The sequence below is a fragment of the Clupea harengus genome, chromosome 6 (assembly GCF_900700415.2).
Source record: "Clupea harengus chromosome 6, Ch_v2.0.2, whole genome shotgun sequence".
Taxonomy (NCBI): Eukaryota; Metazoa; Chordata; class Actinopteri; order Clupeiformes; family Clupeidae; genus Clupea; species Clupea harengus.
In genome coordinates this window covers 19423077-19439792 of record NC_045157.1, presented here as the reverse complement: position 1 = coordinate 19439792, position 16716 = coordinate 19423077, and the positions used below count along the sequence as shown (strand labels likewise).

Below are 16716 nucleotides of genomic sequence, written 5' to 3'. Positions count from 1 at the left end.
TTCAACCCTCCCATGCAACCCTGCAGCACATGTGCTGTCACTCATTTACCCCGGCACAAACACACACACACACACACACATTCAGACACACATACCCTGAGAGAGCAAGGGGAGAGGGAGACGGAAGGCATTTGGCTTTGAGACATTTGGCTGCGCTGCTCCGTCCCATCAGGAAGCTCTGTGGAAGTTCTTTTCTCCCCTTTTGGACGTCTCCCCCGGAGCAGTCGCCACCACACCGCCACCGGTGCCACACCCCAGGGACCGCTGAGAGACACGCACTGGCCGGAGCAGAAGATGGAGCTCAGGCTACTGGCGGGACAGTTCTTATTCCTCCTTACTCTATGTCAGGTAAGCAGAGATCTACACAGATTCACCACGCAGGCTTTGTCTTAGACGCTTTTGACCTGGGCCTTTATCGCTGTTAACAGTTTTTATAGCGAGTATGAGGCTGAGAGCTGTTTGTTTTTTAAGTTTGTATTTTACCCTTTCTGCTTCACCTCAAACTGAATGTGAAACCCGTTAGCTCGGCTTGTTTTCAGACCTCTGCTTTGACATTTGGGAGTTCAATTCGCAGAAGTGTGGAGCCTGTCTGCTGTCAGCTCTCTGAGTGGTGCTGGAGGTCCCTCTAAGCTTTCATTTCCCAGTGCAAAGGTGAAGGCTTGGTTACAGTCTGACCTGAGGCTCCATCTGTGGAAGTCGTTTGCTAGAAATCACTCTCATTTCTTGTTTAATACTGGCTAATCATTTTGGATATACAGAGCTCCGTTAACTCAACGAGCCCATCAGTAGTACTCAACGAAGCCGCATAACAGTAGGCGATACAAACAGAGAGTCAAAGGGGATAAATTGAAAAATGATATTCTAAAAGCAATTTATTACCATGAAAGTCAGCAGATGTTTGGGGGGTCATGTTACAACCCTTTGAGCTATGAGAGCTCCATGGTTGTCACCACCCCTAATGAAGGACCCTAAGGTGACAAATGAAATTTCACTGTGAAATACACAAATATGGAAGTAAATCTGTCTGTTCCCCTTAGTGTTTATGCTCGAGACAGAGTGCAGCTGTTAGGATGAAAAGGCGCAGGGAAAAGTAAGGTCCTGGGTTGACAGAGGTAGTTGTCTGTGTTCAAGATGTGGGCCTATTTCAGAGAGAACCCACAGTTAGGCCTGCCGTGGGGGCAAATGACTGTGACTTTTACCTGTGAGAATTACATTTGTTATCATTTATACCTTATATTTATGGAAATATGGATAAAGCAGTTCAACAACGATTTTAATAGGTAGGTAATAGAAGGTAATATACTCAGACACTTTTGAATGGTTCAATCACCCTCAGTATTTACAAAGTTATGTTAGATGCTGAAACGTATTGCTTGTCACTTAATTCTGTGTTATGTCCAGGATCTTTCAACTAACATTACTAAATGTATTATTTAACACAAACCAATAATTAACTTCAGTATTATCAAGTTATAGTTAGAATGTACTGGTAAACCGTTATCAATTGTTATAGTAAACTATTATAAACACTTTATTAATGCTCATAACTGCTGTTAATTATAGCAACCTTATGTTAGTCATGGGAACCTTAGCGCAGCGAGTTAGCAGCACCAGTTTTCAATGACAAATGAATCAGGCTTTTTGGATAGTTTAAGCTTGTCCTCACAGTGCTGTCGTTTTGCTGAGTTAAGAGTGACACGTTATGGTGGAATGCACAGGCCAATGTCTCATCTGACCAAAATACATGGGGCATTCCTGCAGAATCTACACTCACGCAAGCCTGCTGACAATGTGCCACACACACTGTCAGCACCTAATCCCAGTGACTCAACAGATTGAGGTGTCATCTCCCCTAATTTCACTTCATCCCCTCACCTCCCGCCCCGAAACACCGAGGCGGACCGACCCACGGTGCAGGTTCCTTTGATCTCCACAGTCTTTTACGGCCCTTGTTATGGATATCAGCAAAACTATTCCAGCCGTGCAAGGCACCTCAGGGGCCGCTAAATTTCCCCCCTTCGAAATGCCAGAGGTGTTGCACGACACACTTTCACAAGAGAGCAAAGGATCCTGGGATTTCCCTCAAATCCCCAAATCCCAAGAGAAGATCTGCTCTTCCATGGGAATATCCTCCGACTGAAAAAATAATACACCATAGCCTCAGAAACAGAAGTGTACTCTTTAGTCGGCCTCCAGAGCAAGGGGTAGCTGTTTGGGAGCAGCTGTTCACAGATGCATACCCAGCGCCATTTGTCCGGCTGTCTAATCCCGGCAGCGGAAAAGGGGGGTCCGGCTCGCAGACCATGAAATCAGGGACAAATCTGCCTATAAAACGCCCACTACTCAGCTCACGCTCCCTCGAAACAATCAGTCATGTCAGGCCAGCTGTTGGAGAGGGGCTGAGTCACACAGGACAGGAGTCTTTACAGGACTTCCTCCTGTTTAATTTTAATTTCTTTAATTTCCTGGATTAAAAAAGAAAAACTCTCAGCTCTTTGATTTGAGATTCTTTCACTGATCACAATCAATCTGCCACAGCAGTTTAGACACAGTTAATATATATATAAATATGTATAAATAGATAAAATACCTCTACTGCTGCACTATCAAAATTATTTTAACCTTATTTTTATTTAGAAAGATTTGTTTTAAATCTTCTGGAAAGGAAATACAAACAATATAGTATTTCCCAGTGATTTAGACAGGAGGACAACCTTGACCTAGTCATTCCTTTCTCAGTGGCAGGGGAACTACAATTCTAAACATTTTTACATTTAGCAGACGCTTTTATCTAAAGCGACGTACAAAGGAGAGAACCATCAAGCTACGAGCAATAGAGACCTAGTGTAACAATAAACACTATATAAACATATATCGTAATGCACTGATAGACATAATGTTATCCTCTCCTGTGCATGTTATCTGCACTTAAACCCTTTCCATCAGCATAAATAACATCAATAACAACATTTAGTAAAGAAAATGTCAGATTAAATAATAATGGGGGGCATTTTCAGGTGACAGACAGTTAATGTGAGTGGATCGCACAAATTGAACTGTTCAAATTAGAAGAGGCAGGGTTGGATTTAGTATTGAGAGTATGGGAGTGGTGAAAGGGGGGTATATATAGGGTTATACTATCTTCCCATGGAACCCAACAGTGCCACACCATGAAGATGGTTGCTATTTTTTTCCTCCGTGAAACACTGGGAGCCCTAGCTCTCATCTCCCCATTAGGCACAGTGGGTAGTCATTAAAAAGCAGACATCTGCTCCCATGAAATGCTGGCAGTACACCCCCAAAATAGGAAGAGCCTGGCAAACTAAAATGTCGGGAGAAAGAAGAGAGTAATGCACTAACCTTAGCGCTGACTTGCTGACTATGCCCTCCAGAGGAACTGTGACAGGGCTGGTTAGAGGACACGGACACCTGTGTGGTGAACCACTCACCCCCCCCCCCCCAGCATACCAAGGCCACCTCAGACCCACTCCTCAGCATTTCTCTCTGGGTTCCCCCACTCTGCACTCAGAATGGGTTGGTCTGAGTGTGTCACATTACACTGGCAAATCTCCATACTGTCCTACAGTAGAATGTTGGACTCTCTACCAATGCCCTCTTGCCCTTCCAAGGGGAAATGATTTTGGCAACCGACCCCTGACTGACCGCTGTCGAGAAATATACTGTCATTCGTATAAAATACCTATTGCTTGGAGCTAACAATGGATACAACTGAACCAGAATAACTTTGGCATATCCCATTCTGCCCTCTAAACACAGAAATTAACATATTAGGTGGCATTATTCCCCCTAGCCACACCACAGACACACAGCCCCCCATGGTTTGGAGCAGCTGGCCCTGTCCTATGCGTGGCTTGACTGGAATGTGCTTCTCTGGTAAAAGCAGGGTGGGTAGACAGGAAGGAGGATGAATGGGTGGCATTATGGATGAAACCAGAATGTTCCAGATCATTTCCAAAGCCCCACCATCATGTTGAAAATCTGAAGAATTTACCCAAGCTGGGAAATCATGTTAGCAAATTGTTTAAGGTCATGGTAGTGCGTAAGATTCTATTCCAGCTCAAATCCACATTCAACTTTCAGACAATCAAAGTACATGGGGTTGTACTGTATTAACGCGTATGACTGTTGATTATTTTGAGAGGTGAAGATTGTGTTCGATTTTACACCGAGTGACTATGAATCAACCCCCAGTTTTGCAACATACTTAAAAAGCTGGAGGGTAGAGTTGCCTGGAGGAATGAGTTTCACTTGCTATATAGGTTTTCATTGACAAGATACAGTGTCACGTTGAGGCAGTCCCAGACACTAGTACACTGAGAAATGTTTCTGCTCACAGACACACACACACACACACACACACACACACACACACACACACACACACACACACGAACACACACACAGATAGAGAGTGTGAGAGAAAGACACTGAAAGGTGGCCAACAGTGCTAGCTTGTTGGCATGACAGAGAGACTGTATGTGGGTCAAACGCAGGCGTATTTCCAGCTCACTGTGAGATTAGCACTTCCTTATGGAAATAGTCCTGTTTATACCCTCTCTCTTACTAATACTTCTGCTTCACTAAGCTGCTCAGAGGACCTCTGAAGGCCTAGACAGTCAATTACACGTAGACATGTTTGAAACCAGTCAAGCTTATGTCCCATGACCCCAAGACTCTCCAGACTTTGATGGGAGGGTGATGACGGAACCCTGAAATCAGCCCAACAAGATGTTTACATTTGACCTTGTCCTATAGTCTGTTACCACGACTGCTCATAAACCTAAATAAACCAATCAGCTGGGATTCAGAGTGCAGTCTTTGAAGTGATAAAACATTTTCAATGTATTCAGGAGAAATGTCTTTTGGCATGGACATTCAACTGACTGGGCTGTTGATTCAAGCTCTCTTAAGCCATTTCAACACTCTACACCAGGCTTAAGAGCAGTGTGTTATGACTGCCTCTTCCATGCCTGCACATTTTAATAGATTTGGAACAGAAGTTGGATGGTGAATACAGTATACTTTATTTTAACTATGCACACCTGTGCATATACTGTATATATATCTGGCTGATACAGGGCATGCTTCACATTTGTGCACTTTTTGCCTCGCCTTTACTCTGCTTCTGCTTGTACTGCCCCCATTGTTGAGCTAATACTGTAGTGCAGGGGTACTCAATTAGAAACCCAAAAGGTCCACTCGCCAAATTTCCATTCAGTCCAGGGTCCGGAACAGTGGCGGTCAAAATCCAAAAACATAACTCAACGTTCAAACTATGCACAAAAGATGATGCTGTCTGGCCTTATTTGTGTGAAAGGTGACACTTTTGTGGTTTAAACTTGGGCATAAAAGGTGTGAAGGCCAGGCGGAGGCACTGATGTAAGTGTTCATTAGTGAGTGTGCTCCTGTATTTGTTTTTCACCATATTCATCGTTGAAAAGGCAGACTCACAACAGTATGTTGAGGTATGCACGCTCTTGTTGTGTGGCTGATCTAACTATTACACTGCATGTTGCTTGGTATTGCAGATGGTTTCTTTTTCTGCCCCTTACCTCAGAGTTCTGCGGGTATTTTTGTTCGAAGTGTGCATGCTTTGTTTCATAGTGACGTTTCACGTTACCACTTTTGACAAGGGCAACCGTCTCGTTGCAGATTAAACACATCGGTTTTGTGCTCCCCACAGGCAGCACAAATGCATAGGCTACTTGTCAGTCCACTCTGTCTTAAATTCGCGATTTTTGGAATCAACTTTTTGTTTTTTTGTCGGGTTTAAAGCACGCCATGATTTTCGTTTGCTGAGAAAAAGATACCGTTCACAAATCTATCTGCCCGCGTTGTTGCCATTGACACACACAACCTGCGTGACCGACAGAGCTCGCGGCCAACATTGAGAGAGGGAGTTGTCATAGTGATGTTGTTATTACAGCTCCTGATTGGACCTCTGGATTGGACACGGAAGATAGAAACCACATAGAGTAGGAAAAAAATATATAGCGCGAAATCACGCACCAATGAAAACTTGCTTGGATCATGATTAAATTATAATGTTGATTTTGGCTTCGGTCCAAATTTGATTGCGTATGGGTCCGGATCCGGACCGCGGTCCGCCTATTGAGTACCCCTGCTGTAGTGTAATGTTTAAGATGTGTACAGTGAATGCTCCAAATGGCCACAGGAGTCTCAGGGCCGCTACCTTGAGGAGATACATAAAGTTGGTTGACTCTACTCTCTCCTTTGGTGCACTTTGCCGAGAGGACTTAAATGCCGGGGGAAATTAAGTCCACCTAAAACATGTCATATGTATGGATGCACCAAACCTTAGGGGCAAGTGTGCCACTTGTCTCCAGGCCTGTGTGTGGTGGCTGCTAATTGATAATGGAGAGGGCCATCAGTACACTGCTAATGACTTTAGCAGACACCATACCACCCAAAGTGTGACCACACCAATGCTGTGCTGACTGCTCTGCGTCATAGCTCAGTTTCTGCTCCTCAATTGGTTTTAGTTAGTTAGTTTATGTGCTTTCTTTTCATATGTTTACTTTCATCTTTGGAAAAAAGACACATACCAATTACCAACCCTGTTGTCCAAAGTTCAAACTCTACTCAGTGATAGACTTTACCACTGTTATTTCATAAAAAGCATTTACTCCATTTGAATCTTAAATCTAAACCCAAATATATATCGTAAGTCTTTTTCAGTGATCATACTTTCAATGTGACACATACGTACTTTGACACACCCTCATGAGAGCACTGAGGGCTGATTTGTTTACTGCTATGCTACAGAGATGCTCAGGTTTACCCTGTGATGTGCCTTTTGGGGCGTGGACGTGGACATCAGGAGCGTCATCCTCGCTAAGATTAGTTTGCTCTAACTCAGCCTAAGCATACCAGGCATGGCTGCCATTCTCCAGCGGCTGAATAGAGGCGTGCCACCATGCCAGCATGCCATCGTGCCACCAGAGCTCAAAGGGACGAAATATGTAAGGCCATGTCCTGTCTAAAAGACATACTAATCAGTTGTTCTTTAATGATCTACCTTCATAGAAAAGAGTTGGCAGAAAAAATGGCATGCTTTGGAGAATAGTCTACCACTGCATGTATACAATATTGATAGGTTACATGGGTTACCAGCAAGTTTATTTTATGTTCTGCAACTCACTACCTATTGGAACATTTTAGAGTTAGTTTTAATGTCATTAATCCCTTAATATCTAAACAAGTTTAGGATTTGTCTTCCAAACAGTCGGAGAAGCATCTTAAAGGCATCTTTTCATGCCTCAGTAGTATGGTATGTGTCAGTTCACTCTCTAAAGTGCCTCTGGGAAGTCAGAGAGCCGAGTCTCGAGCATTTTTACCGGACAGGTGAGGATGACACACTCTGCCTAACAGTCTGCACGTGTGAGAGTGTGTCTGATTTTGTCGCAGTAGCGGATTTGTTACGCAACCTCTGACCCCGCAGTCAGGTGTAGTGTGGGACATAAAGGAGACTCTGTTACACTGAGCCCGGGTGTGGGTGGGAAATGGAGGATTGGACAGCTGCTCTGTGTGTGTGTGTGTGTGTGTGTATGAAACCTGAGTCCTTCTCTCATCTTCTACAGAGTGCATACCACCCCTTAGATTTCCCGTTACCAACAGGGCAAGAGATCACCATTCCTTTAGGGTCCAGGGGTTAGAGGAGGCATTGCTTGCCTCTCTAACCCCCAGCGGCACTCATGTCCAGGTCTAATATTAGCAACCAACAACAAAATTCCATTTGCAAAGTATTTTGAATTTGTGTTCTGCTGAGTTACTAGTCCACATGGTGAATCCGATGCCTGATACCTTAAGAACATCTTGAATTTAGTGACAAAAATGCTTGTATCACATTACAATGTCTGATAGCCATATACCAATATCCAACAATACAATGTGACTGTGGAACAAGTATCTATAGGTATCTGCTACAGGCTGAGTAGAAATGTATTCTGTATGCCCTGAACATTTGCTTTGAGGTTAGCACAAAGTCATATATGTATTGCATACTGAAGTGTAAAAAAGTGATAATTAAGTAGATTTTTACTTACAAAGCAAATCTGTGCACATCGAAAGGGAAACACATTTGATATAGCCTGTGTTTATTGCACATTCGAATGAGTCACTGTGAAATCTCACAAATCTCGCATCACTTTGAAATCTTGCATAGCTTGCACAGCACACGTGAACTGCACAGCTACAGAGCATGGCCTGTACAGGAAGCTGAAACACACTCTCCTCTTCTTCTGTGTGCTGCAGGTCTGGCGAAGCTCCCAGACAGAACAGCATGGACTGAACCCAGACGTCCTGTATCCGTGGCGACAGGCCAGAGGGGGGCTGGCCTTTGCAGGTCTGGCCAGAGTGAGAAGGGACTGGATCATCCCTCCCATTCGAGTGCTGGAGAACAGCAAAATGATCCCTGAGAAACTTGTTCAGGTAAGTGAGGATTCCCATCCTGGGCCTGGTTCAGAGACAATGTGATGGTAAACCAGAGCTATATTTTAGCTATGTAAATCTGCTGACACATATCAATAAAGTTTATGTCTCTATGTTGACTAAACTAGGGAAAAACTTAATGTACAGAACTAGACGTTGGAACATGTATTAGTACAGTGTTTTTAGACCAGATGCTACTTGAATAGTTACTTACACAGCCCAGCTGCAACAGAATCTTGCAATAACTGAGCACTTAGGCTATATGGCACTTAGGCCTGTGTGTTGGGGTCATCATGAGGACATACCTTTTCTCCCTTCTTCCACTCAAACACACATCACTCCGAAATAACTGAGGTCTGGCGTCAGTTTCTCGTCTTTTATTTGTTTAAGGTCATGAAAGACGATGTGAAAGCTAGTCCCAGGACAGCAGTTAAGAGCTGAAAACACAGCAGAGTGCAGTGCACACCCCCTCTTCACCTGACCAATGGGCTTCTGATTACCATGCTCTCTCTTTCACCACAGATAAAATCAGACAAGGTTTCCAGGGGTGACGTGATCTACAGGCTCGAGGGACCAGGGGTCAACCAGGATCCCAAAGACCATTTTGAAATAGATGAGAAAACAGGATGGATCGTGAGCAAGACGCCCCTGGACAGAGAGAAATACAACAGTTTCACGGTAAATGCAAAGCAACTCCAACTGATAATCCTCATCAGTGATTCCCACAGGAATGAATGCTTTAGTAGGGAAGGCAAGGAGGTGTCTGACTTTTCTTGGGCTGGACCCTGTTGTCTTACAACATCTGTTGGTATCACGTGTCTGCAGCTTAAAGCCTTCGCCTTGTCACCGAGCGGAGAGAGACTGGAGAGCCCCACCACCATTGAAATCTATGTGCTGGATCAAAATGACAACAGACCAAACTTCACCCAGCCTCAGTTCGTGGGCAGTGTTCCTGAGTTTGCTCCACCAGGTAGGCTATCAAAAATGTCTCCAAATGCCCCACACGAAGTTTAGGCATTTTTTGTGCAATTATTCTTTATTCTCAGAGCATGGGGCAATCTGAGTTTTCAAAACTCTCAAGTCTGACGTGAGAGCGCATTAAGTATGATTAAGTATGATGAAGTCTTCTTTGGGCTTTCACTAGGTACCTCAGTGATGCGAGTGATAGCTGAGGATAAAGATGACCCAATGACAGACAATGCTGCCTTGAGCTACTCCATCCTCAAACAGGAAAGCATCCCCCCAAACAAAGCTGACAAGAATGTGTTTGGCATCAGAGAAGCGACGGGGGATATATACACTCTTGAGGGGATGGACAGAGAGGTAGGTGTGAGTCTTTGTTTCTGTGTTAAACAGTCACAATCAGTAGTCACAGCACAACCAGCCAAAATGGTGCTGTGTGCCTGATACTGTTTTGATGCTGATACAGTATATGTACTGTTACTGAGTATGGTTGAGCAGTGCTTGGTATCATCAGCCTATCTAGACTAACCTAGACTATCCACAACTCCCTGTGACCGGCTCTCTCATTCTGCCACAGGTGATACAGGCATTCAATCTGACCCTTCAAGTGGCTGACATGTCAGGGATGGGTCTGACCAGCACTGGCCACGCCATCATCAACATTACAGACATCAACAACCATGGTCCAAAGTTCCTCTCCGACACGGTGAGTCCCAGTCTTGGGATACAGTTTCATTCCATTTAGGGCACATTCCGCTGCAAAGGTCATTTATGAGAGGGATACAACAGATCTGTTTTAGGTAACTTCATAGTATTATATAATTAACAAAAACATAAAATAATGAAATAAGCAAGCCATATTGCTCAACTTCAGTCAGTGGTGCATAATGCTTGAGAAATAATATGATAGTAATTGTAAAAGTAATATCAATAATAATAGTAGTAGTGATAGTAATAATAAAAGCAATAGTAATGTGATCATAATAGTAATAATTAATAACATCAGCCACTTTTACTTTCTACTCACATTTGAACAGTAATTGAACTACTAACTAGGGACAATCGACTAAGCAAATAATTAATGAATTAATCATTAATTTTGAGCATTTGTGCACATAGCACATGAAAACATTTAGACCTTGACTTATGTCTTTCTTGAGATGGGTGACATACTTTTAGTAGAGGACTTAAGGTAGTTATTTCCTTAAACTTGAGTGTAATGGTTAATGCTTTTACTACCACCATACTTCTTGTAATTGTTACTTGCAATGGAGTCATTTTCTTATTAAGGAATCAATACTTTTACTCAAGTATTGTTTTCAAGTTACAGTGATACAAACTATTTAAACAGCATGCAGTAGAGTTTTTATCATTTCTATACGAGCTCCTGTGATTACATGAAGATACTGGCTGCTACTGCTGTGGATTTGGCTAAATATGGGTATGTTGCACTGATTGTGCCCACAGTACAAGTTCTTTGCTGTGGAGAACGCACTGACTGATGTAATAGGAAGGGTCAATGCCACTGATGGTGATGACCACGGTGGAAGGAACTGGAAGGTTCAGTACCACATTTCAGAGGGGGATCCCAACTCACACTTTGCCATCACAACAGATCCCATCAACAACCAAGGCATTTTGTCAGTCATAAAGGTGAGTGTTATAGATGTAGGAGAAATAACCAGGTGTTTCAGAATGGTTTATCTGTACGTGTATGTGTATCTGACTGGTTTAATTTATCATTTGAATACAAAGATTTGCACATGGGTGGGGAATCAGTTGATTTGTTGTATTCTTCTGCCATCTTGTGGTAGACTTGTGTACATGCAGCGTCCACCATTTTTAGTTGAACAGTCAACTTAGCTGCAAAGGATGATACAACAGCTCTTTTTTCACAGTGATTGTCAGGCATTGTCTATGAAAGTCTCACCATCTGCCCTTGTTTTTGCAGCCTTTGGATTATGAGTCCAGTCCTGAGCATGAGTTGGTCCTAACTGCATCCAATTTGGTGCCACTTGAAGGCATGTCCCTCGATTCCCCCACCAGCACTGCTACCGTCACCGTTGTGGTTGTGAATGAGAATGAAGCACCACGTTTCTTCGAAGACCCAATCATCGTGAAAGTTCCTGAGTCAATTGTACCTGGAACAATTATTGTCCAAAACATTGCCCACGATCCCGACAATGCCAGGCTCAGGTAAGCAGACCGGACCATCAGCCATAAACAAGGCCTGATACTGTGCCGACTTGTGCATTCACCTTTGTGTATGTGTCATCTGGGTTGTTCTTTCTGACCTCATCCTTAGGTTTGAGATAAGCCATGACCCGGAGAGGTGGCTCGCCATTAACCGTGACACTGGAGAAGTCACAGCCAAACGAGCCTTTAACATCCGCTCGCCAAACGTCAAGGACAATATTTACCGTGCCATGATTCAAGTATCTGATGCTGGTGAGTCATAAGGCCATAAGGCCTCACGCTCGCAGCCTTCCCTTAGTCAAAGCCTGCTGCCATTTTTAAGGACACTGCACTGTGGAGACTGACTGCCCTCTTGTTTTTCTTTTCTCTTTGTAGATATTAATGGAATGTCAATTGCAGGCACTCTGGAGATTTCACTCATTGAAACGAATGACCACAGCCCTAAGCTTTTCCCACTGAGTGCCACCATGTGCAGCAACAGAAACAACCCTTGCGTTCTACTGAGTGCTACTGATGAAGACATGCCCCCTCACTCCATACCTTTTACATTCAGCACGTTAATAGCCAATTGGACTATTGTTCAGAGCAACGGTAGGATTTGTTGTAGAGGGATGAAGGCATCACACAGAGAAAGTTAAACCCAGTCCTCATGTTTGTCGTTTAGACCAGGGTTTCCCAACCCATTGGTGGGCCGCGAAAACTAAAGTTGTATGTAGCATTTGTCAAGGTGAATTTAGCTATCACAGAAGCAGCTCGTCTCGTCTATCACTTTAATGCAAAGCACCCGACAGAAAGCAGTCCCAGGTTAGATGGTCGCCAACCCACACTCCACGACTTCTCTAGGAAAATAACTAGACCAGTCCGTGAAAAGGTTACCAACACTTAAGCAGTTTAGGTTGCCAGTGACTGTCGGCCTATCAACATATCACTTACTGTACGGTGGAGGACGGTGGGCTGACTGAGGTGATTCGAATTGCTTCAGGGGACAATTCTTACGATTTACCATCAAGGGGCACCATTGTGTCTCGCATACATTCCTTGTATGACGGCGAGAGAGCACGAAAAATTCAGCTCCTCGAGCAAGCTGCCAATGACAATTACTTGGGTGCCACAGCTCATTTTATTGACAATGTATGGAAATTGAGATCTTTTGCATTGGAAGTAAAAAAAACAGAGGCGCGACATACAGCGGAGAACTGTGCAGAGGAATTCATCGACGTCTCAAACAGATGGGAGATAAGTGGCAAACTGACCACTTTAGGCACTGATATTGCCCGTAACATGTTGGCAGCTGCTAAACTACTTCCATTTTAACATCTACCCTGCGCGGCACACAGTCTGTTCCTGGCTGGCACTTTATAGGTATGAGTTATAGGCCTGAGCCTCTTTGAAAACACAGTTCTGTGTGTAGTTTTGTGTTTAAAAAAAAAAAAAAAATACAATTAAACAACAGTGTTTAAAATACACGCTGTCTGAAAGTGATTACTCGTTAATTTATAAGATTTAGTCTTTAGAAGTAAAACAAACTTTTAATCGCGATTAATCTAGATTAAATAATTTCAAAATGCGAGATTAATTAGTTATTTTTTTAAATCTATTGACAGCCCTAATATTAATACAATGCATGATTGAAATGGGATGTTTTAAACACAATAAAAAATATATAAATAGGCATAACAGACAGATCATGAAAATAATATCCTATCTTGTTCGAACTTTACAGCGTCATCAAGTTGAGGCGCTCAGTTAAGGTTTAGTCTGTGGTGATATTAGCGGAAAAAATGAGAATTTGCTGTGCACAAATAGGCCTAGGCCTACTGCAATTAAGTTCCTTTGTTTCAAAACTCTTTTGGACTATAAATGCTCTGTGAGGTTTTATGTTGTTTTCTGGTGCACAATACAATTTTGATGCAATATCTAGTTAGATTTTCTTGTATTCATTTCTAGGCTTCCACCTGTAGCAGGTGCTGATGTTACTTTTTGTGACACATAACAATCGTTTATTAATTAGAATTAATGGATTATAGATTCAATTAGCCTAATGGAATATAGATTAGCTAAAATAAGCAGGGTGGCTGTTGGTACCCGACCTGTTACAAATACGAAAAGTTGGGCCTCGGAGTCGAAAAGGTTGGGAACCCCTGGTTTAGACCGCCGTTACTGGAACTCAGTTTTCTGGCTTGTGGGTACATTTGTATTGCTCTCTGGAAAAGTAAATCTCTTCATGCTTGCCTCTGTTAAGGGACCCATGCATTCCTGGAGCAAATGGTAGACACTGAATCTGGGGAGTTCACTGTCCCTGTGGCAGTGTCTGACTCTGGTGCACCCCGGCTCACCTCCATCAGCCACATCAACGTCACCGTATGTCCATGTGACGTGGACGGGGAATGTAAAGCCATCTCTGCCGCCATCTTTGGCACCAGAGCGGGCATCAGTTTCATCGCCCTGATAGTTATCATGAGTTGCATTGCTCTCTTATTCGGTGAGTATATATGGAGTGAGTGGCAATACATATTTATTTAATGAACATCTTCATCTTCAGTAAGGTTTCTGGGAGGGCCATTTCCTCAAAACCTCATTTTTTCCTTTCATTTGGACACTTAAGTCAGAAGCTCAAAGCATTTTCACAGAAAGATTCTGTGGCCAAACTTGAAACCCTACACAAATATACACTCATGTTGAAATCACATGTTATTCTGCCGAGTGTTGCTGAAATCACATGTTATTCTGCCCAGTGTTGCTGCTGCTTGCTGTAGCTGTGGGAGCCTGTAAAAGGCACCATATCAAGAAAGGAGGGGGGCTGCTGGTTGGGGAGTCGGATGATGACATCCGTGACAACGTCCTCAACTATGATGAGCAGGGCGGAGGAGAAGAGGATGAGGTGAGAGAGTCCTTGGAGGCGTGTCCAGCAAGCACATCACCTTTAATGGCTGGATTACAATATCCGTTTTGAGAGATCCAAGGAGTTCAGCCTCAGCGAAATAAGCCTTTTTTTTAATAAGATATAAAATACACATATCTCATGTGTACAAACTACACAATACACAATAAACATAAAATATTTGAGTCTTTGACGCCTTGGTTTTTTCTCTCTTCTTTTCCAAGAACGTGTTCAACATTGACCTGCTGAGGAACCCCAGCGATATTGTCCCGTCCCCATCGCCCTTTTCTTCCCCTGTCTCCGGCTGGCCAAGGGGGAGACAGCCTCTCAGGAAAGACACTCCACACAACCTACCCTCGCCTACATATCCCAGAAGGCCCCCTGCTGATCCCACTGACATTGCAGACTTCATCAATGACGTGAGTGGCTTTCCTTGTCTTACTGCTCAGCCTTCGTCTGTGATTTTTAAATTTGGGGTTGTCATGTTCTCTAAGGGGAATGACAGTCAAAGGATAGAGGTTCCCTTTGTAAGACTTACAGACGGACGGGGCAATGTCTCTCAAACAAACATGTTCCATTCCACATTTCACATCATGAGCGTAAGCCAGCAATAAACAGGCTGTTTGTGGGTGTCATCTTTTCTTATTGTAATGACACCAGGAAATGATGAATCCCCCAATCTTAGACAACCTTTTACATAATTTCTCACTTAATGACACCTCATTGGTAGTGAAACTCTTTTAGCCCCCAGTGTTATCCTGGTCGTGGATGCTCATTGTTAGAATTTCTTCTCTTCTGTCTCACAGGGGCTGGAGGCCGCTGACAATGACCCTAATGTGCCGCCCTACGACACGGCACTCATCTACGACTACGAGGGGGATGGGTCTCTGGCAGGCAGCCTAAGCACCCTGGCCTCAGCAGGCTCGGATGCAGACCAGGACTACGACTACCTCAACGACTGGGGACCACGTTTCAAAAAACTAGCCAACATGTATGACCCACGTTAAATGTAGTCCCCACCATATCCAACCCACTGTTTTCTCCACCCACATGCACAGAGCATAGCATACTGTTGGACACTCACACAAACACACAAACACAAAAACAAGCACACACACAGGCCTTTTTGTCATTATTATTTCTTTTCCTGAATTCTGCAATGTGGTGCTTGCATGGTAACACACAGTGCTGTAAAGTCAGATGCAATACACAGTGCTACCTTGTTTCCCTCATTTCCTATATAGTTCAGTGACATTTTTCTGTGCAGCACCTTACTGAATAGTTGCCCCAAATGCTGCACCGTATCATGGCTTTGCCTAGTGGTTGCCAAAAGGTAAAAAGTATGTCAGTTTGTACTGATGATAGACGTAGAGAATGCTTGAGAGAAACTTAAGAGATTAGAGGTTGTCTTATCTGTTTTTCTGACGCATCATCTTGAAAAACAGTTCATGTGAGCTGCACTGTAAACTGCAAATGGTATTGGGAATATCTGTATGTCGAGACTGTATCTGGTAATAAGGCAAGTAATATCCACAGGTCAATGAATGTAGAGATATGAGAATACGTGATATGTCGAGCATGGACAAATCCAGACAACAGAGTCTGAATTGCCTCTGGTATGATTTATGCTAGGGTTTACTTACTTTGTATAAGTGATTCAACAAGATATGAATAAATATCTCCAATATAGGCGTTTTTTTTTCTTTTTGTGGTACATTACTACCTTTTTATATTATATGTAAATATAATGTTAGACTTGATGATCCTATGAAGATACTTTTGTATTTTTCTGTTTAAGATTATATTGGAAGGGTAAAACCATTGGCAAACCGTTCAACTCTCCAAACAACTTGTTTTTTCAGTGTGCGTCGATTTGCCCTCTTCAGCATTAATAATTATAACTCATTGTATTCTCAGTAAAATTGTATAGATGTATGACTTTTTCTTTTTATACTTTTAATTCTGCAATCTTCAAAAAGAGATAAAAACATATGATGTATCGTCTGTGTGGCTATTGATGTTGTTTTTGTAATGTACTATTTATTTCATCCATGAGGTTAAAAGCCATTAAAATTGAAAATGTTACCTTGTACTAATCAATATTGTGTTTAATAAACCAGAACAGGCTTTTACATTTATTGTGTGGATATGCTTCCGTTAACAGCTTTTATATGGGTCTATACATCAGGTGAATTCAGGTAGAA

General features: G+C 42.9%; 1 protein-coding gene across 1 annotated transcript; it reads left to right on the top strand.

Moving 5' to 3' along the window:
• The first annotated feature begins 24 nt into the window (after positions 1 to 24).
• cdh15 (cadherin 15, type 1, M-cadherin (myotubule)) lies at positions 25 to 16715 on the top strand. Its single transcript, XM_012819226.3, has 14 exons — positions 25 to 348; positions 8296 to 8472; positions 8995 to 9150; positions 9298 to 9442; positions 9617 to 9795; positions 10013 to 10141; positions 10903 to 11088; positions 11387 to 11631; positions 11741 to 11883; positions 12007 to 12222; positions 13874 to 14113; positions 14367 to 14512; positions 14737 to 14931; positions 15319 to 16715. Exons 1-14 carry the CDS (start codon positions 295 to 297, stop codon positions 15517 to 15519), a joined length of 2412 nt encoding a protein of 803 aa, XP_012674680.1. The 5' UTR covers positions 25 to 294; the 3' UTR covers positions 15520 to 16715.
• The last annotated feature ends 1 nt before the right edge of the window (position 16716 follows it).